The sequence below is a fragment of the Aethalodelphis obliquidens genome, unplaced genomic scaffold (genome assembly GCF_003676395.1).
Source record: "Aethalodelphis obliquidens isolate GAN/ISIS:26980383/991018 unplaced genomic scaffold, ASM367639v1 scaffold3, whole genome shotgun sequence".
Taxonomy (NCBI): domain Eukaryota; kingdom Metazoa; phylum Chordata; class Mammalia; order Artiodactyla; family Delphinidae; genus Aethalodelphis; species Aethalodelphis obliquidens.
The window spans coordinates 59,709,266-59,731,450 of NW_020837947.1; the positions used below are offsets into that span (position 1 = coordinate 59,709,266).

Consider the following 22,185-nt stretch of genomic DNA (forward strand, 5'->3'; position numbering starts at 1 on the left):
TTGGGTAATTGAAATTCATTGTTAAGTTCCCAGTAATGGCTTGGAAACTTTACTACTCTCCTCAAACCTTCTAACCCATCTCTAGCCAGTTTTCTCTTTATTCTTTTTTTTTTAACATCTTTATTGGAGTATAATTGCTTTTCAGTAGTGTGTTAGTTTCTCCTTTACAACAAAATGAATCAGCTATACATATATCCCCATATCTCGACTCTTCTAGTGACTTCTCAACTCTTCTTTATTCTCACCTTCCCTCAACTCATCCTCTCATTTATTTCCCTTCCTCTTCTCACTTCACCATTATTCTCTACTACCTCACCTCACATTTCTCTCCTCAGCCTCCCCATTTTGCCATTTCTACCCTTTGTACCTCATCCTTTTTTTCCTCTGAGAAAGTTAAGCTGGCATCTAATGGCTTATAAAGAAAATTCTAGGAAAAAAATCAATTCATATCATAAAGCTGAACTTTATTTATGGAGGTCTCACTTGTAAGAGTCTGTTAACCTCATCTGTAGGTCTTTTTTGTAGGAATTTGGGGATTTAGAATTCCCAGTCATGTCCTAGAGATATGGTGAGCCAACCTGTTTGGAATGCTTGATGTGATTTGGTTATAAGCTTCTCGTATATCAGTTCTGGGTATCTTTTACTAATACTTTGCTGACTCATAATTATTGGTGAACTGATTGTTTAATTTTTCCTTTAACCATTATTTTAATTATAAAAGGCCAGATAATTCTTTACCTGGATTTTAATTGCTATGAACATTTATAGGAAAGTTAAGGATGAAGGCTTAAATGTAAGTGATGTGTGTGTGCATGTGTGTGTGTAGAAAGAGAAATTATGTTTATTTTTCAAAATCTGTATTATATAAAACTTGGAATGCTAAATCATGTTTTCCCTTATTTATAGGCTGTTGGTATAACTTACGGGAATCTGCCGACACTTTCTGATAAATCTGCCATGGTCACAAAGTCCTTAGAATACCTTGGTGAAATATTAAAATATATAAAACCTTATCTGGGAAAAAAAATTTCCAGTGCAGGTCTGCAGCTGACTTATACGATAATGGGTATGTATTCCTGACATTATTAAAACTTCCCTAGGTTGAGCCTATAGTATCGTGATGGATAGGAATATACTAACACACTAGCTAAATCACTGCTGTCTGTACAGTCTTAAGAATGATCTGAAAGACAGTGATTTAGTTTAAAATAATTCATGTTGGCTTTCAAGTGTATCTCTGTCTTGCTCCACCTCCTTTCAGAACTTTTCTTGTTATGCTTGGTTAATATTAAAATTCATTATGATCAATACAGAAAATATACCAACTCCAGTTTGCTACCAATAGTCTGTTTTGAATCACTAACCTTGTGAATGCCTGCATAATTAAAATGGACCTTTTTTCAGTGCTTACCTATGCTTTGTTAGAATTTAAAACATCAGAAAGCCATCACTTTCTTCTGTTTTTATGGTCTGCTCTGTATGAAGGAGGTCAGGAAAGGATTTCTTACAGCGCTAAAGATACATATGCTTCAAATCTTGTTTCTCACAATACTATGTTTTCTTCTTTCAAAAAGAATGTGTCTGTTCTATAACAACAGAGTTCATTCTTCTTTAGGAAGTCAGTAATTTGAATATCTTTGTTCACTAAAACCATGTTGCTAACCAAAACTAGGGACTGGATAAAGGGAAATGAGAAGGATTTCCTTAGAAGTTTTTATACAGAATTTAAGGTTTTTTTTTTTTTTTTCTCTGTGGCCAAAACCTTGTATCTGTTCCCTTTGATCTTGTGAACATATGAATAAACCTGATTTGGGCTGTCTGAAACCTTTTATCTTTGTTGTGAAAGATAAAGGAGAATGTGAAAATGTGTAAATATGGATGATGTAGAATGTAGTGAAAGCAATAGTAGCAATTTGGTCATTTTAATTTTAAAGAAACTTAAATGAGAATTTATTATAAATTTAATTTAGTAAGATGTAGATTAATATGTATTTCAACATTTAAGCTTTTTTTTAAAAAATTTTATTGGAGTATAATTGCTTTTCAATGGAGTGTTAGTTTCTGCTTTATAACAAAATGAATCAGCTATACCTATACATATATCCCCATATCTCTTCCCTCTTGCGTCTCCTTCCCTCCCACCCTCTCTGTCCCACCCCTCTAGATGGTCACAAAGCACAGAGCTGATCTCCCCATGCTACGTGGCTGCTTCCCCCTAGCTATCGGTTTTACATTTGGTAGTGTATATACATGTCCATGCCACTCTCTCACTTTGTCCCAGCTTACCCTTCTCCCTCCTCGTGTCCTCAAGTCCATTCTCTAGTAGGTCTGCACCTTTATTCTATATTCCCGTCCTACCCCTAGGTTCTTCATGACCTTTTTTTTTTTTTTTTTGATTCCATATATATGTATTAGCATATGGTATTTGTTTTTCTCTTTCTGACTTACTTCACTGTATGACAGACTCAAGGTCCATAGCAGTTAAGCTTATAATTTATTAGTTGCTATTAGATTTTTGCTAAGCTAAATGTATGATTTCAGAAGTATGTCTGTATTTTACAAAATATGTGATTGTCTTATCAGGAGCTGCAGAATCATTTGGATTGGTGATACATAGACCCGTGTCAAAAATTCTCCTTATGAAGAATTGAGGGCCTTCTTTGTTTTGTTACATGGTTGAGTTTTTGATTTAGTGGCAGGTGGATACTGTATTCTTTGCCTTTGTCTAGATCTCAGAGACTGGGAAAAGAGTACACTGCTACAGTGTTACCCGTTTAGTCAGCAGAAATTAGGAACAGATAATTTACTGTCTTCTACATGTACAAAGTTTAGAACAAAATAGAGAAAGAGCAAATATAAACTTTTGAGAGTTAGAACCTCTTCTAGGTGTGCTGGTGTTGGAATATCACATCCACCTGAGGGAAAGAGAGCTAACCATGGAAACACTGTGCTTTGCTCTCCTGGCCTGCTCCTCCCTGAGGATGCCTCTGCTTTTTGCTTGCAAGGCTGCTAGTGGGAGGTGCGAACTGTTGACAAAACCCCTCCAGATTAAGGTGTCTGGGGTCTTCACTGTAGCTAGGTGATTTCTGAGAAAACAGGATTGATCTCTCAGTATTATCTTCCACTTTCCTCCTGTTTATATCTTTTTTTTTCCCCCTCATTCTTTATATCTAATTTTCCTGTTTCCATGCCTTTCCTTTTGATCATCCTTCTTTCTTGGGATCATTCATCCCCTTTGGTCTTTGTAACTGAAATTCTACCCATGATCCTTCAGGGTCCAGCCCAGGAAGACCTGCTCTCCCTGACTGTGCTTCATCTGTCCTTCTGCTCTGACCTTTTTTGTAGTTTACCACTTATTATAATTATCTGTCTACTTGGTGCGCCCCCACGAAAATTTAAACTTGCTTATGGTTAGTGGCCGTATCTTTAGAACTTTTTATTCCCTTAGTCGTATTGTATTTTGGACAAATAAGAACATTTAATGAGTTTATTTAGTTCATTTAGTATGTCAGGCACTGGATTGGGAACTGAGGATACAGTGGTTAAAGAGCTTCTCCATTGTAGAAGATGCCATATACTAAATAAATATTTCTGGAACTTAATTATTTTATAAACCTAGCTAATAGTACATAATGCATTTTGTAATATTACTAAATGAGCAAAGTTACTTTCTAACTATAAATACATCTAAAAATATATATTGTAATGATCCCAATTCTTTTTTTTAAGGCTTAATATATACATAGAGTAGAAAATAAGTTAATATGTAAGAGTTCTAGTGTGATCCAACAGCACATTAAAAGGATCATATACCATGATCAAGAGGGGTTTATTCCAGGAATGCAAGGATTCTTCAATATACGCAAATCAATCAATGTGATACACCATATTAACAAATTGAAGGAGAAAAACCATATGATCATCTCAATAGATGCAGAGAAAGCTTTTGACAAAATTCAACACCCACTTATGATAAAAACCCTGCAGAAAGGAGGCATATAGGGAACTTACCTCAACATAATAAAGGCCATATATGACAAACCCACAGCAAACATCATCCTCAATGGTGAAAAACTGAAATCATTTCCACTAAGATCAGGAACAAAACAAGGTTGCCCACTCTCACCACTCTTATTCAACATAGTTTTGGAAGTTTTAGTCACAGCAATCAGAGAAGAAAAGGAAATAAAAGGAATCCAAATCGGAAAAGAAGAAGTAAAGCTGTCACTGTTTGCAGATGACATGATCCTATACATAGAGAATCCTAAAGATGCTACCAGAAAACTACTAGGGCTAATCAATGAATTTGGTAAAGTGGCAGGATACAAAATTAATGCACAGAAATCCCTGGCATTCCTATATACTAATGATGAAAAATCTGAAAGTGAAATCAAGAAAACACTCCCATTTACCATTGCAACAAAAAGAATAAAATATCTAGGAATAAACCTACCTAAGGAGACAAAAGACCTGTATGCAGAAAATTATAAGACACTGATGAAAGAAATTAAATGTTACACAAATAGATGCAGAGATATACAATGTTTTTGGATTGGAAGAATCAACATTGTGAAAATGACTATACTACCCAAACCAATATACAGATTCAATGCAATCCCTATCAAACTACCACTGGCATTTTTCACAGAACTGGAACAAAAAATTTCACAGTTTGTAGGGAAACACAAAAGACCCCGAATAGCCAAAGCAATCTTGAGCAAGAAAAATGGAGCTGGAGGAATCAGGCTCCTGGACTTCAGACTATACTATAATGCTACAATAATCAAGACAATATGGTACTGGCACAAAACAGAAATATAGATCAGTAGAACAGAATAGAAAGCCCAGAGATAAACCCACGCAAATATGGTCACCTTATCTTTGATAAAGGAGGCAAGAATGTACAGTGGAGAAAAGACAGCCTCTTCAATAAGTCGTGCTGGGAAAACTGGACAGGTACATGTAAAAGTATGAAATTAGAACACTCCCTAACACCATACACAAAAATAAACTCAAAATGGATTAAAGACCTAAATGTAAGGCCAGACACTATCAAACTCTTAGAGGAAACCATAGGCAGAACACTCTATGACATCAATCACAGCAAGATCCTTTTTGACCCACCTCCTAGAGAAATGGAAATAAAAACGAAAATAAATAAATGGGACCTAATGAAACTTCAAAGCTTTTGCACAGCAAAGGAAACCATAAACAAGACCAAAAGACAACCCTCAGAATGGGAGAAAATATTTGCCAATGAAGCAACTGACAAAGGATTAATCTCCAAAATTTACAAGCAGCTCATGCAGCCCAATAACAAAAAAACAAAAAACCCAATCCAAAAATGGGCAGGAGACCTAAACAGACATTTCTCCAAAGAAGATATACAGATTGCCAACAAACACATGAAAGAATGCTCAACATCATTAATCATTAGAGAAATGTAAATCAAAACTACAATGAGATATCATCTCACACCAGTCAGAATGGCCATCATCAAAAATCTACAACGAATAAATGCTGGAGAGGGTGTGGAGAAAAGGGAACCTTCTTACACTGTTGGTGGGAATGTAAATTGATACAGCCACTATGGAGAACAGTATGGAGGTTCCTTAAAAAACTACAGATAGAACTGCCATACGACCCAGCAATCCCACTACTGGGCATACACCCTGAGAAAACCATAATTCAAAAAGAGTCATGTACCAAAATGTTCATTGCAGCTCTATTTACAATAGCCAGGACATGGAAGCAACCTAAGTGTCCATCAACAGAGGAATGGATAAAGAAGATGTGGCACATATATACAATGGAATATTACTCAGCCATAAAAAGAAATGAAATTGAGTTATTTGTAGTGAGGTGGATGGACCTAGAGTCTGTCATACAGAGTGAAGTAAGTCAGAAAGAGAAAAACAAATACCGTATGCTAACGCATATATATGGAATCTAAGGAAGAAAAAAAAAAAGGTCATGAAGAACCTAGGGGTAAGACGGGAATAAAGACACAGACCTACTAGAGCATGGACTTGAGGATATGGGGAGGGGGAAGGGTAAGCTGTGGCAAAGCGAGAGAGTGGTATGGACATATATACACTACCAAATGTTAAATAGATAGCTAGTGGGAAGCAGCCACATAGCACAGGGAGATCAGCTCAGTGGTTTGTGACCACCTAGAGGGGTGGGATAGGGAGGGTGGGAGGGAGGGAGATGCAAGAGGGAAGAGATATGGGAACATATGTATATGTATAACTGATTCACTTTGTTATAAAGCAGAAACTAACACACCATTGTAAAGCAATTATACTCCAATAAAGATGTTAAAAAAATAAAAAAGCTAGTGTGGCTCTCTTTGAATTGTGGGGGTTGTTCCCCACAAGTTTTCTATATTTTCAGCTTTATCAGTAAATAAGTCATAGTTTATAGCCAGGAAAAATACTAGGTTTCTTACAAAGCCACTCTGTGTATTTAAACCTTTCTCAAAGTTTTTTTACTTAAAAATTTTCTTTTTCTTTGCATTATTAATTTCCTACACATCCGAACGTTCTTTGCTGAAAATTTCGAAGTAGGGGCTTGATATTGCAGTAAAACAAATATGTCATCTCTACTTTCTCTGAACTCATAAAACTTAAGGTCTTCAGCCAAGTGTTTTAACCATTGCACAAGGTAAAATACAAGGGTAGATGATGCATTTTGGGTTGGAAGTTCCTTGCTCTTTATAAGTTAATACCTGTGTGACTCTTAAGAGTGATATGAATCATTTCAAATGTTGGTGGTGATGGCAGTTCGTCTTACTGGTATACTAATGTTGCTTAGAATGTGAGCTTTTCTTACATTGCTGTCATTCTCAAATTTCTCACTCACTGAAAGAATGAGAAGCCAGCATTATTTAAAATATTGCTAAGTGAGCATTGTGTTTCTTTATGATTGATTATTGTATTTCCTTTTACAACAGAAGATTAATGTTGCTGTTTGTTGTTCTTAGAAATGATTATTAGTTTGGTTCTTTTTTTAAAAAAACATCTGTATATCCTTCTATAAGCATATTTTTGTTTTCCTTCAGAGCTTGAATTTTAAACTTTTTGTTTTATGGAAGTGACTTTGAATTTTATCATCTTTTTTGCTTTTCTAAGATGGAATAAAAGATAACAGTTTATGCAGCACATGTACCATTGCTGTTTGGACAAGTACTTAATGTTCTCCTTTTAAATTCATATTTTTCAGTAAAGGAGACCTCAATTGCAGTAATATACTCTAAAGGAAAGTATATATCTGCTCTTAATTATTTTATTAAACAAAAGGTGCTCATTTGATAAGTTTTACTATCATTAAATGTAGCAATTGACAGACTCCCATCATCAAAGCAACCATAATATATTTCGTGTAGTAAAGAAGTCTGTTTCTCTTCTTTTTTTTTTGCGGTACATGGGCCTCTCACTGTTGTGGCCTCACCTGTTGCGGAGCACAGGCTCCAGACGTGCAGGCTCAGCAGCCATGGCTCACGGGCCAAGCCGCTCCGCGGCATGTGGGATCTTCCCGGACCGGGGCACGAACCCATGTCCCCTACATCGGCAGGTGGACTCTCAACCACTGCGCCACCAGGGAAGCCCTGTTTCTCTTCTTTTGAATCAAAATTTAAATTCATTTTTTGCTCATGTTAAATAACTGAAACTTATAAAAACTGAAGTTCCAGGAGGTTAAGTGATTGCTTCAAGATGTTACAGCTAATCATTTTTCCTGCTTTAACAATTAAATTTAGTTATACCTCTTCTTGTTGCAAACTGGGTTGAGACAGCCTGTAAATTAAATGTAAAATATGAAGAAATAAGGGTATCAATAAAATGGAGAGTAGTATGATGAAACCCAGGGAAAAGTGAATATATACATAAAAGCATAATATATGACCTTACAGTGTTCTTAAAGCTGAACTATAAATTTGCCTCTGAGTTTCCTAGCAACCAAAGCAAAAAGAGAGATCTGGTTAATTGCAACATTCAATCTATATATTCACATAATGTATAACCACACATTGTGTGTATGTATTAAATGCCAGTTGCTCAGGAAATGTATGTTTCTCTTGGCCCAGAACTCAGAGAGTTGTCTCTTTAGCGAAATACTTGGCGTAAGTCTTTTGACTCTTAATACATGTTTCTTCCTATTGCCAACTTTAACTTGGTCCTACGTGTTATAAATATACTTTTTTTCAGTGGAATGACAAAATTTTCTGGTTAGAAGATAACCATAATTTCTCTTACTGCTCTTCTGTGTTAGGAACTCTTGTGAAATCATGGGCACAGATCTTTGCCACCTCTAAAGCCCAAAAATTACTATTCAGGATCATAGACTGTTTACTGCTGCCACATACAGTATTACAGCAAGAGAAGGAGCTGCCTGCACCTATGTTGACTGCAATTCAGAAGAGTCTTCCTTTGTATCTCCAGGTATAGTAAGGGTGCCTACTTAAAAGTTAAAAAAAAAAAAAAAAATTGACACCTGCCTTAAAACAGTTTACTAATTGCAGGTATCAAAACCATACATTGTAATCCTAATGTACATGTGTGATGTTGCACTTCCATTGAACAGGTTTAAAATTCCTTTTGGTTTGGGCTCTGAATGCAAAGATGGAAGAGGTAAAAGCTCCACCCTCAAGAAACTTAAAGTTGAGAGAAGAGACCAACCAGCAGAGACACTCCCAGCAGCGTGCTCAGTATTTTCCTTAGAGGCCTCAGCTATCCGTCAGCCAGACGGGGATGAGGAGATGCAAGAGAAGATAGCTGTAGTAAAGGATATTAGGTGTTAAAGAGCAGAGAGGGTAGGAGTTGAAGGACTGTACCTGTCAGAGGGAACAGCATGTAGAGGGCATAATCTATAAGAAATATGACACATGGGGAAAAAGCAAATAATTCTGGTGTGGCTGGAGGCTCATACAGGAGGGGCCACATAGTGAAGGGTTTTGTGTGGCATACTAAGAAGTTTGGACTTGTTCTTGTAATACATGGGGACTGTTGATGGATTTGGGGCAAAAAAGTGGGAGTGACATACCATATTTACATTTTTAGAAAGGTGATTCTGGTCAATGTTTAGGTTGGTGTGGAGGTTAGATTGGAGACTTGGAAGGTAGTGAGTAGTTCATTATCTGAAGGTTTTGAACTAAGGCAGTGGGTATACAGGTGCACAGCAGATTTTAGAAACATTTAGGATCTCCAGTCACAAAGTTGCTGAGTATGTGCTGTAGAGTAACAGAAATAGAACACTTCCTAGATTCCATGGTGGCTGCTTATGTCAATAGCAGTGTGGAGTGCTTGCTCCATGCGGCCCTCTGAAACCAAAACAGTCCACTTAATAAGAATTCTTATAAACTTCCTAAGTTGAAAATTTTGGTAAATTATCCATTTGGCAGAACTGACTTGGAGCTATATCTTTAATTTCTTAAAGGTATAAGCTCTCCTTTTCAGAATTTTTTTTAAAATATCCATTTATTACTTTATTTTCTTCTGATATAACATGCTTTTCCTCAAACAGAGCTTTTCCTCTTCTTCATCTGTCTTCTGTAGGGGTGGGGGAGTCCATTGTTTTTTTTTTTTTTTTCAATTGTTATTCAAGTGCTTATGTTTTTAACAGCTCTGTGCTATTTTTCATTAGAAATAAACTTTCAAAATCTCCTATTGGGTAAATACCATTTAAAGTTAAAATGGAGACATGACAGTCATTTCTGATTATTTCTCTGGAAAAACCACATTGTGAATCACAAAGTACCAAATTATTAATGAACTTTTAGAGCATAATTTGTTGCTCTGTTGGTGATTATTTAGTAAAATGCAATATTTAGTAATATTAACAGGAAAGAATTTTATTTCTCAGGGTGTTGGTTTGTTTGTAAGTATCAAATACTGCAGTCCATATGAAAGTATCTCATTAACTTCTATATAAATAGAAGGGATTAAATCAGCAGACATATAACAAGACATTGTGAGTTCTGTATGACCTTGATCAAACTCTTAACTTCTCTAAACCTCAATTTCTCCAGCTGTAAAATCAGAGATAAAATAACACTAAGTCAGTGGGGCTGTTTTTTGAAAAATTTAAATGGAATAATGAATATAAAGCATGTGGCACAGTGCCTGACATACAAAAACCTCAAAATAAATTGTCATTATTCTGAGTCTTAATCTTCTGCATTTCTCTCCTTTTGTTATTTTTTTAAAATTTATCACATTTCTTAACATTGAAAATTTTTAGCCTACATTTTACTGTCTTACTCAGATAAAATGAGCAGTACCATAAGTTTAAAAATAGACTAAAATGTATTTTATAACTTTGTAATACATATATATGTAGCTGATGAGTTTGGTGGTGAAATTTTCTAAAGATGAGAGGCAGAAGGAAGCTTCATCTGTCTTCCTACTCTTCTTCCCTGCCTCCTCTGGGTGTGCCCCCAATACATGTATGCTTGGTTAGGTACCACTGCATAGGTGTTACCCAAGGTCAGCTGCTCCCTGAGCTTCATACAAACATTACCTGTTGATGATGGAAGTTGTTCTTGTTGATTGTGATAAGTTACAAATTCTGATATAAATGCTTGGGACAAAATTAGTAACGTCCTAAATCTTTTTTTTAACTTTACCTTTTAGTATTTCTCTCTCTTTTTTTTTTTTCTCCTGTAGGGCATGTGTATCGTGTGTTGTCAGTCTCAAAATCCAAATGCCTATTTGACTCAGTTACTAGGGAATGTTATTGAGCAGTATATCGGGCGGTTTCTTCCAGCTTCACCACATGTTTTAGGTCTTGGACAACATCCTGTTTTGTTGGCATTGAGAAACTCAGCCACTGTTCCACCGATGTCATCTCTAAAGAAATGCATTGTACAAGTCATAAGGTACATCTAAATATTAAAAATAGGTGGTATTTACAATTTATTATTCTCTATAAAAAAATAACAAAGCATCTCAAAAGTATTGGCAATCCTTAGGATACTGAGTTTAGAAACTTTTTTGAGAAGCATTATCTAAGAATTTACCAGAATGACTTGTCAGCCTAAGACAGTGCTCTTTACATTGCTTGTTTTCTCTATGTAGCTATTATTTTTCTTATACATGTCCCAAAGGTATATATATATTTTCATCAGATAAACACTAATTGTATTTTGTACTGTACAAAATGAAGTAATTGTATTTTATAAAAGATGGTTAAGTGAAAAGATAAATGCTAATATGAAAAAGGAAGCAATATGAAGTCCTATTTTTGTTAGTCTACTCTGTCTTAATAACTCAGTTTATTATTAGGCAGATGAATCAATGAAACTTCTTAGGTTTTCTACTAAACTCCAATATCTTTTAACTATAACAGTAGAAATTATCTTTTTTTTGGTCTTCATGAGGTATTTAGCTTCACATGAAATTAGTTTTTAAACTTTAAGATGCTGTGGTGATATAGATTATTCTTGTCTAGTTTTCTTTCCTGTGTTTTTAATGATCTGGTAGCTTTAATGTCCGAATGTTATCCATCACCTCACATGACAGAATCCCATGTCTAAGATCTGTTCTGCCTTCTGACCTTTTCTGTGTGTTGCTAGTGTTCTGTTACTCAGGTTTGAAAGCTTTACATTCTTTGTTCCCTCCCCTTTTCCAGCCTTTGGCAAATGATTGTTTCCTTCCCTTTTCACATGTCTTTTCTCTTATCACATTATACCTGGACTATTGCCAGTGTCCTAACTACTTTCACTTATCTCTTGTCTTTTCTTCCAGTCCCACGTAAACAATTCCCCCAGATTACTTTTCCTAAAATACTGTTCCAGTATGACACTTCCCTGCCTTCAAACCTTTATTCACTCCTTTTTGACTTGTGGAATAAACTCCATACTCCTTAGCTCTCCGTGATCTGTCACTTAACTTTTCCAAATGTAATACATATGGCATCATATATTGTTACAAGCCCTAATGAGATGGGTTTAATTATCACCCCCCAAAATGCTTTACATCTCCCTACCTCACAGCTTTGTTCATACCATTTTCTCCATTAAAATGCCATCCCTCTGGGCTAAATACTACCTAGACTTTATGAGACCTACACCTAATATCTCAGTGTACCATGATGCTTCTTTCCTTCTTCTGGAGTCACGTGCTCTTGATGATTCAATTCACAGAATCATGATATTTTTGCCTAACTTGTGTCTGAATTTCTAAGATTATAGTACGCTACCACTGTGTTTGAGACATTGCATAGGTAATTTTAGTACAAACCAAACGACAAGTGCTGAAGTGAAATCGAATCCTTAAGGTCTTAAAGTCGTTAAAGCCCAGTGTTTAGGATCTTGGCTGCTTTCCTTGACTTTCCTATTTACTTTGTATACAGTAAAAAATGTTTTTCTTATGATTTCTAGTTGAATACCTAAACACGTAACAATTCCTTTTTCTGTCTTTTTAAACACTCAGGAAAGAAATAGAGATTGCCTCCTATGACTTCCTCTATTCCAAGCTTTTCTACTCCTGGAGTTCCCCATCTTAGGGCCTCTTCTACTGAATTCCTAAGAATTCTGGGATTATCTTTCAAAGCACCTGTCACACTGTATTATAATTGTCCTTTTTTTTTTTTTAATCTAAATTTTCCACTGAACAGTGAACCCCATGCTTTCAGAAACCATATTTTATACTCTTGTTCTTAGACTTGTACCTGGCACACCATGTACTAAATAAATCTTTTTTCTAGGCGTTGGGAATTCATTATTAAACAAAACAGATAAAAAACCCTTGCTGCTCAAAGAGTGAATGAATTTTGTAATATATAATGTTTGTTGGAAGTCATTGTATAGAGTAGAAATGATGAAGGCATAGTTCTGCCCTTAAGGAATTTATAATCTTTAGTGATTTCTATGCCCCATTTTGGCAAATTATTATTGCTTTGCAAGTATATTTAGATGTCTAGCTTAGATTTAGCTATATCTGACATTTGTTCATATTGTCTTGACTTTTTAGAAACTGAACAATTTTTACTTTCATTTATTCACTTAAAAAAAGTACACTGAACACCTGTTATGAGCTGAGACCTGTTCTAAGAGGTAGAGATACAAAAATGAATCAGATAAATTATCTTTACGACCTCTGTTGAGTTCGAATGCTAAAAATTGTCCTGCTTTAAGAGAAGATATTATATCCTAAATTACCTCTTTGATTCTTTTACTTCATAAGGGAAGGAAGGAGGTAGGCTGGAATGGGAAGATGATTTCTAGTATAGTCCTCTTATTTATTTGGAAATATAAGACCCCCCTTCAAATCCCTAAGTAAATAAATATGAGGAGAGAATCTTTATGCAAATTTGACGTTAGAGAAAATGTTGCATCATTGAGGAGCTGATAGAGGAGATCAAGCTTATATTACAAAGTTAGATTTTTATTAGATTTTGATTAAGTGTATTAAGTATATTTTAAGACCAGGTTGCTTTATATTTTGTTTGTATCTGTATTCTGCTTTGGCCCTTATAGCACGCCAAAAGGATGTGCAGTCATTGCTTCAAAAATCTTAGGTTTGAAGAAAACATGGTAAAATATACATACTTTTTAAAAATTGTGTTTTACTAATTTGGGAGCTAAAATAGGCCAGTATCTTTAAAGTGTATGACATTTGATTCTGCTCTATTAAAACTTTAAAGAGAAGGAAAAATAAAATTATGCTTCTTTTCAGGAAATCCTACTTTGAGTTTAAAGGATCCTTGCTCCCTCCTCGCTTAGCATCCATTCTGGCCTTCATCCTCCAACTTGTTAAGGAAACTAACATTGATGTTTCCGAGGTTGAACTGCTCCTCCCAGGAGTATTAAAATGCTTGGTGTTGGTCAGTGAACCTCAAGGTTAGTTCGTTTACGAGTTTGTGTTTGTTATACTTTTATGTTCACAAATTAAGAGTGTATTCTTTCCTATCAGTTAAATCAACATTTACAAAAATATATGGTTATTTTATATCAGTTTGATTATATCATGGCTAAAGAACAAACTCCAGCCAATAGCTGAGGTTGGGAATGATAAAATGATTAAAAACTGACATGTTTCAGTCTAGTTGGTTTTTTTTTTTTTTCTCCCAGACAAATAGTTTAAGTTTATTTACTTTTTATTCAATCAGACTCCAGTATTAAATGCAACTTATTTAAATATCAAGTGGTGAAGGGTCAGCATACTTTCTCCTATTCAGATTTCTGCTAGAATATGTAAGCTGATCTCTCGGCAAAGAGATCAGATCACTGATCCTTTCGTTTTCAGTCTCATCAGCCTTACTGCCAGTGATTGCTTTAAAATATTACATATTTAGTCCTCCCTGTGAGTAGCATGCTTTAATAAGCTTATTGGTAATATGCAGAATAGTGGCTATAGTTCTATCCTGAAGGGGTTTTTGTGTGTGTGTGTGTGTGTGTGTGTGTGTGTGTGTGTGTGTGGTACGCGGGCCTCTCACTGCTGTGGCCTCTCCCGTTGCCGAGCACAGGCTCCGGACACGCAGGCTCAGTGGCCGTGGCTCACGGGCCTAGCCACTCCGTGGCATGTGGGATCTTCCCGGACCGGGGCACGAACCCGTGTCCCCTGCATCGGCAGGCAGACTCTCAACCACTGCGCCACCAGGGAAGCCCCTGAAGGGGTTTTTAGTATAAATAGGATGGGGTGCGTGTGTGTGTGTGTGTGTGTGTGTATGTTTGTGTATTTGTCATTATAACGTGATTGTTTGCGGCAGGCTTCTCACATGCTTCTACCTAAGTACTTCTAACTACTGTGATAAGTGAGTACAGTGTATATCCTAAAGAATATGAGGGCAAAAAAGTGGTAGCTGAAAGCTCAAACAGCTCTTTGAAATGTTCTGTTTTATCTCAAAAATTGATGCATATTTTGTTTTAATCCACATTATTTTGATGTTTAAAATGTTCATCTCTGCTTCCAAGCTTGCTTTTGTGAAAAATGTTGTATTATGTTAATATAAAATACCCTTACTTGATAATAACACCTCTTCAGTGAAGAATATCCAGAGATAGACCCCAGACTCTTCTTTAGAAATTTTACCTTCTTTGAAAACGTTTGCATACTTCTACTTTCAGTGAAAGCCTGTTGTGTTATACAGTACAAAATCTGAGACAGAGCAGACAGTATAGCATTTTAACTAGCCCCTTGTTTCATTGAGGGTAATATTTATCACGAAGGAGATCAGGGTTTGGGAGGGGAATTTTGCTGCTCATCTCTAGCTAGTGGTGCATCACATGTTCCAAATAGAAGGCATACAGAATGCTCTGTCTCCACATGGCCGTCTTTGTAAGCGGAAGAAACAGTGTTAAACACAGGTTTGTGTGATTGGCTCAGAGAAAATTCTGACTCTCCTTGTAGTCTCAGTGTTTAGAAGGACAGTGTGTAAAATCATAGAAAAGTAGTGTTACTAAATGACACAGCAGTTCCATTCCTAGATACATGTCCAAGAGTATTTTAAACATATGTCCACTCAAAATACCTGTACATCAGAGCTTCAGGAGTTACACTTCCAGCATGACAACATGAGCTCTGCAGCCCTGCTCCCCAGAAAAACTGGTGAAAATTATTTAAAAGAGAGCATTTCAATTTTCTGGAAGTGGTCCTGAGGGTACAAAACAAATGGAGAAACATTATTTGAGAAAATATACTGAAGTCTTGGTAGGAACAGCAAGTCTTTGATATTTGAACCAAGATTACTCCCTTCTCTGCTCCTAGCTCAGTAAGATGGAAACTTTGCTTTAGACTGGTAAATTAAATAACTAGAGTTCCATCTCCCCACAGCTCCCAGTAGGAGGGCTGTCTTCCTGTGAGAGGCAGGATATCAGTGTTTCTCATTCTGCCTCCTAGCTATCTGATGGTAAGGCTGTATTCCAGGGGAGTGTGGGTGAGAAGTGGGGCCTTCATTCTTCCATTCAGCCCCCACTCGTGGGATGGGTACACTATACTGAGTATGGCACCAATGAGAATACTGGGGCACTGATTGTCCTTGCTCCAGTTTAGAAGTGGAGATTCCATGCCGAGAGGACCTGCGGCTAATACCCCTCCTTCCAGAAGCATTCAGCACCTAAAGTGGGTATGTCACTCAGAAAGTAGTGGACACCATGGTCCCTGTCCCCAGCACCAGAGCTACACCTCTGAGTTTTGCCTGGGAGTGGGAGAAAACCATAGAATAGAGAACTCTGAATCTCTCCCAAAGGAACTGACTTGCAACAAAGTGTGAAAAAGTTCAACCTTGAGGGTGCTGTCAAGAACAGTGGAGTTTGTGGTTGAAAGGCAATAGGTGAGAGAATGATAGATTTATTGGAGGTATAAGCAGATGGTTGCACAATTCTGTGATTATATTAAAAACCATTGAATTGTGCATGTTAAATGGGTGAATTGTATAGTATATAAATTATATGACAATAAAATGGTTATTTTTTTAAAATACTAAAAAAGGATAACCCAGTTTTTTAAGAAATGCTCAGTTCAATTAAAGAAATAAAGATGACAGATATTTTTTTAAAAACCCTGTACACTAATGCTCATTGCAGTGTTATCCATAATAGCCCCAAAATGGAAACAACCCAAATGTCCATCAACTAATGAATTGATAAGCAAAATGAAGTAAATCCATACAGTGGAATATTATTCAACCATGAAAAGGATTGAAGTACTAACGCATTCTATAACATGGATGAACCTTAAAACGTTATGCTGGATGAACTTCCTTCAAGATGGCGGAAGAGTAAGATGTGGAGATCACCTTCCTCCCCACAAATACATCAGAAATACATCTACACGTGGAACAACTCCTACAGAACACCTACTGAACACTGGCAGAAGACTTCAGACCTCCCAAAAGGCAAGAAACTCCCCATGTACCTGGGTAGGGCAAAAGAAAAAAGAAAAAACAGATAAAAGAATAGGCACAGGACCTGCACCAGTGGGAGGGAGCTGTGAAAGGAGGAAAGGTTTCCACACACTAGGAAGCCCCTTCGTGGGCGGAGACGGGGTGGCGGAGGGGGAAGCTTCGGAGCCACAGAGGAGAGCACAGCAACAGGAGTGTGGAGGGCAAAGCGGAGAGATTCCCGCCCAGAGGATTGGTGCCGAGCAGCACTCACCAGCCCGACAGGCTTGTCTGCTCACCTGCCAGGGCGGGCAGGATCTGGGAGCTGAGGCTCGGGCTTCGGAGGTCAGATCCCAGGGAGAGGACTGGGGTTGGCTGCGTGAACACAGCCTGAAGGGGTTAGTGTGCCACGGCAGCCGGGAGGGAGTCCAGGAAGGAGTCTGGAGCTACCAAAGAGGCAAGAGACTGTTTCTTCCCTCTTTGTTTCCTGGTGCACGAGGAGAGGGGATTAAGAATGCCATTTAAAGGAGCTCCAGAGACAGGCATGAGACGCTAAGGCTGCTACTGCAGCCACCAAGAAGCCTGTGTGCAAGCGCAGGTCACTCTCCACACCTCCCCTCCCGTGAGGCTGTGTAGCCCGCCACTACCAGGGTCCAGTGATCCAGGGATGACTTCCCCGGGAGAAAACACGGCGCTCCTCAGGCTGTTGCAGCGTCACACCGGCCTCTGCTGCTGCAGGCTCGCCCGCACTCCGTGCCCCTCCCTCCCCCTGGCCTGAGTGAGCCAGAGCCCCCGAATCACCTGCTCCTTTAACCCCGTCCTGTCTAAGGGAAGAACAGATGCCCTCAGGCAACCTACATGCAGAGGCGGGGCCAAATCCAAAGCTGAACCCCAGGAGCTGTGGGAACAAAGAAGAGAAAGGGAAACCTCTCCCAGCAGCCTCAGGAGCAGCAGATTAAATCTACACAGTCAACTTGATGTACCCTGCATCTGTGGAATACCTGAATAGACAACAGATCATCCCAAATTGAGGAGATGGACTTTGGGAGCAACGATATATATATATTTTTTATTTTTCCCTTTTTCTCTTTTTGTGAGTGTGTATGCGTATGCTTCTGTGTGTGATTTTTGTCTGTATACCTTTGCTTTTACCATTTATCCTAGGGTTCTGTCTGTCCGTTTTTTTTTTTTTTTTTTTTAGTATAGTGTTCAGTGCTTATTATTAGTGGATCTGTTTTTTTGGTTTGGTTGTTCTTTCTTTCTTTTCTTACTTACTTTAAAAATTTTTTTTAATAATTATTTTTTGTTTTTTATTTTAATACCTTTTTTTATCTTTTTCTTTCTTTCCTTCTTTTTTTTCCCTTTTATTCTGAGCCATGTGGATGACAGGTTTTTGGTGCCCCAGCCAGGCGTCAGGGCTGTGCCTCTTAGGTAGGAGAGCCAAGTTCAGGACATTGGTACACCAGAGACCTCCCAGCTCCACATAACATCAAACAGCGAAAATCTCCCAAAGATCTCCATGTCAATGCCAACACCCAGCTCCACTCAACGACCAGCAAGATACAGTGCTGGACACCCTATGCCAAACAACTAGCAAGACAGGAACACAACCCCACCTATTAGCACAGAGGCTGCCTAAAATCATAAGGTCACAGACACCCAAAAACACACCACCAGACGTGGACCTACCCACCAGAAAGACAAGATCCAGCCTCATCCACCAGAACACAGGCACTAGTCCCCTCCACCAGGAAGCCTACACAACCCACTGAACCAACTTGAGCCACTGGGGACAGACACCAAAAACAATGGGAACTACGAACCTGCAGCCTGCGAAAAGGAGACCCCAAACACAGTAAGTTAAGCAAAATGAGAAGACAAAGAAATGCACAGCAGATGAAGGAGCAAGGCAAAAACCCACCAGACCTAACAAATGAAGAGGAAATAGGCAGTCTACCTGAAAAAGAAATCAGAATAATGATAGTCAAGATGATCCAAAATCTTAGAAATAGAATGGAGAAAATACAAGAAACGTTTAACAAAAGACCTAGAAGAACTAAACAGCAAACAAACAATGATGAACAGCACAATAAATGAAATTAAAAATTCTCTAGAAGGGATCAATAGCAGAATAACTGAGGCAGAAGAATGGATAAGTGACCTGGAAGATAAAATAGTGGAAATAACTACTGCAGAGCAGAATAAAGAAAAAAGAATGAAAAGAATTGAGAACAGTCTCAGAGACCTCTGGGACAATATTAAACACACCAACGTTCGAATTATAGGGGTCCCAGAAGAAGAAGAGAAAAAGAAAGGGACTGAGAAAATATTTGAAGAGATTATAGTTGGAAACTTCCCTAATATGGGAAAGGAAATAGTTAATCAAGTCCAGAGAGTCCCATACAGGATAAATCCAAGGAGAAACATGCCAAGACACATATTAATCAAACTATCAAAATTAAATACAAAAAATATATTAAAAGCATCAAGGGAAAAACAACAAATAACATACAAGGGAATCCCCATAAGGTTAACAGCTGATCTTTTAGCAGAAACTCTGCAAAGCCAGAAAGGAGTAGCAGGACATATTTACAGTGATGAAAGGGAAAAACCTACAATCAAGATTACTCTATCCAGCAAGGATCTCATTCATATTTGACAGAGATATTAAAACCTTTACAGACAAGCAAAAGCTAAGAGAATTCAGCACAACCAAACCAGCTTTACAACAAATGCTAAAGGAGCTTCTCTAGGCAGGAAACACAAGAGAAGGAAAAGACCTACAATAACAAACCCCAAACAATTAAGAAAATGGTAATAGGAACATACATATCAATAATTACCTTAAATGTAAATGGATGAAATGCTCCAACCAAAAGACATAGACTGGCTGAATGGATACGAAAACAACACCTGTATATATGCTGTCTACAAGAGACGCACTTCAGACCTAGGGACACATACAGACTGAAAGTGAGAGGATGGAAAAAGATGTTCCATGCAAATGGAAATCAAAAGAAAGCTGGAGTAGCAATTCTCAGACAAAATAGACTTTAAAACAAAGACTATTACAAGAGACAAAAAGGACACTACATAATGATCAAGAGATCAATCCAAGAAAAAGATATAACAATTGTAAATGTTTATACACCCAATATAGGAGCACCTCAATACATAAGGCAAATGCTAACGGCCATAAAAGAGGAAATTGACAGTAACACAATCATAGTAGGGGACTTTAACACCCCACTTTCCCCAATGACAGATCATCCAAAAAGAAAATAAATAAGGAAACACAAGGTTTAAGTGATACATTAAACAAGATGGACTTAATTGATATTTATAGGACCTTCCATCCAAAAACAACAGAATACACTTTCTTCTCAATTGCTCATGAAACGTTCTCCAGGATAGATCATATCTTGGGTCACAAATCAAGCCTAGGTAAATTTAAGAAAATTGAAATCATATCAAGTATCTTTTCTGACCACAATGCTATGAGACTAGATATCAATTACAGGAAAAAATCTGTAAAAGATACAAACACATGGAGGCTAAACAATGCACTACTTAATAACCAAGAGATCACTGAAGAAATCAGAGGAAATCAAAAAATACCTAGAAAAAAATTACAGTGGAAACACAGTGACCCAAAACCTATGGGATTCAGCAAAAGCAGTTGTAAGAGGGAAGTTTATAGCAATACAATCCTACCTTAAGAAACAAGGGACATCTCAAATGAACAACCTAAGCTTACACCTAAAGCAATTAAAGAAAGAAGAACAAAAAAAAACCCAAAGTTAGCAGAAGGAAATAAATCATAAACATCAGATCAGAAATAAATGAAAAAGAAATGATGGTAAAGATCAATAAAACTAAAAGCTGGTTCTTTGAGAAGGTAAACAAAATTGATCATTAGCCGGACTCATCAAGAAAAAACCGAGAAGAATCAAATCAATAGAAATGTAAAAGGGGAAGTAACAACTGACATTGCAGAACGCAAAGGATCATGAGAGATTACTACAAGCAACTATATGCCAATAAAATGGACAACCTGGAAGAAATGGACAAATTCGTAGAAATGCACAACGTTCTGAGACTGAAGCAGGAAGAAATAGAAAATATGAACAGACCAATCACAAGCACTGAAATTGAAACTGTGATTAAAAATCTTCCAACAAACAAAAGCCCAGGACCAGATGGCTTCACCAGGCGAATTCTATCAAACATTTAGAGAAGAGCTAACAGCTATCCTTCTCAAACTCTTCCAAAATATAGCAGAGGGAGGAACACTCCCAAACTTATTCTGTGAGGCCGCCACCATCACCCTGATTCCAAAACCAGACAAAGATGTCACAAAAAAAGAATACTACAGACTAATATCACTGATTAACATAGATGCAAAAATACTAGCAAACAGAATCCAACAGCACATTAAAAGGATCATATACCATGATCAAGTGGGGTTTATCCCAGGAATGCAAGGATTCTTCAATATACGCAGATCAATCAATGTGATAAACCATTTTAACAAACTGAAGGAGAAAAACCATATGATCATCTCAATAGATGCAGAGAAAGCTTTTGACAAAATTCAACACCCATTTATGATCAAAACCCTCCAGAAAGTAGGCATAGCAGGAACTTACCTCAACAAAATAAGGCCATGGATGACAAACCCACAGCCAACATCGTACGCAATGGTGAAAAACTAAAGCCATTTCCACTAAGATCAGGAACAAGACAAGGTGTTTCCCACTCTCACCACTGTTATTCAACATAGTTTTGGAACTTTTAGCCACAGCAATCATAGAAGAGAAAGAAATAAAAGGAATCCAAATCAGAAAAGAAGACGTAAAGCTGTCACTGTTGGCAGATGACATGATACTGTACATAGAGAATCTTAAAGATGCTACCAGAAAACTACTAGAGCTAATCAATGAATTGGTAAAGTAGCAGGATACAAAATTAATGCACAGAAATCTCTTGCATTCCTATACACTAACGATGAAAAAACTGAAAGTGAAATCAAGAAAACACTCCCATTTACCATTGCAACAAAAAGAATAAAATACCTAGGAATAAACCTACCTAAGGAGACAAAAGACCTGTATGCAGAAAATTATAAGACACTGATGAAAGAAATTAAAGGTGACACAAATAGATTCAGAGATATACCATGTTCTTGGATTGGAAAAATCAACATTGTGAAAATGACTATACTACCCCCAAACCAATATACAGATTCAATGCAATCCCTATCAAACTACCCTTAGCATTTTTCACAGAACTAGAACAAAAAAATTCACAATTTGTATGGAAACACAAAAGACCCCGAATAGCCAAATCAATCTTGAGAACGAA

The 22,185-nt window shown here is 37.3% G+C and overlaps 1 protein-coding gene across 7 annotated transcripts in view; it reads left to right on the top strand.

Moving 5' to 3' along the window:
- The window catches only part of MMS22L (MMS22 like, DNA repair protein), a 152,657-nt gene that overhangs the window by 110,311 nt on the left and 20,161 nt on the right, over positions 1–22,185 (top strand). For 6 of the 7 annotated variants that reach the window (XR_003429415.1, XR_003429413.1, XM_027090166.1 and 3 more), the window contains 4 exons: positions 907–1,066; positions 8,272–8,441; positions 10,665–10,876; positions 13,677–13,840. Coding sequence is in view for 5 of the 7 variants with exons in the window: in XM_027090166.1 (XP_026945967.1) it covers positions 907–1,066; positions 8,272–8,441; positions 10,665–10,876; positions 13,677–13,840 (706 nt within the window). In the remaining 2 variants the exon portion in view is untranslated. Of the gene's footprint in view, positions 1–906; positions 1,067–8,271; positions 8,447–10,664; positions 10,877–13,676; positions 13,841–22,185 lie in introns of those variants that run through there. The other variant, XM_027090203.1, reaches the window with a different exon arrangement.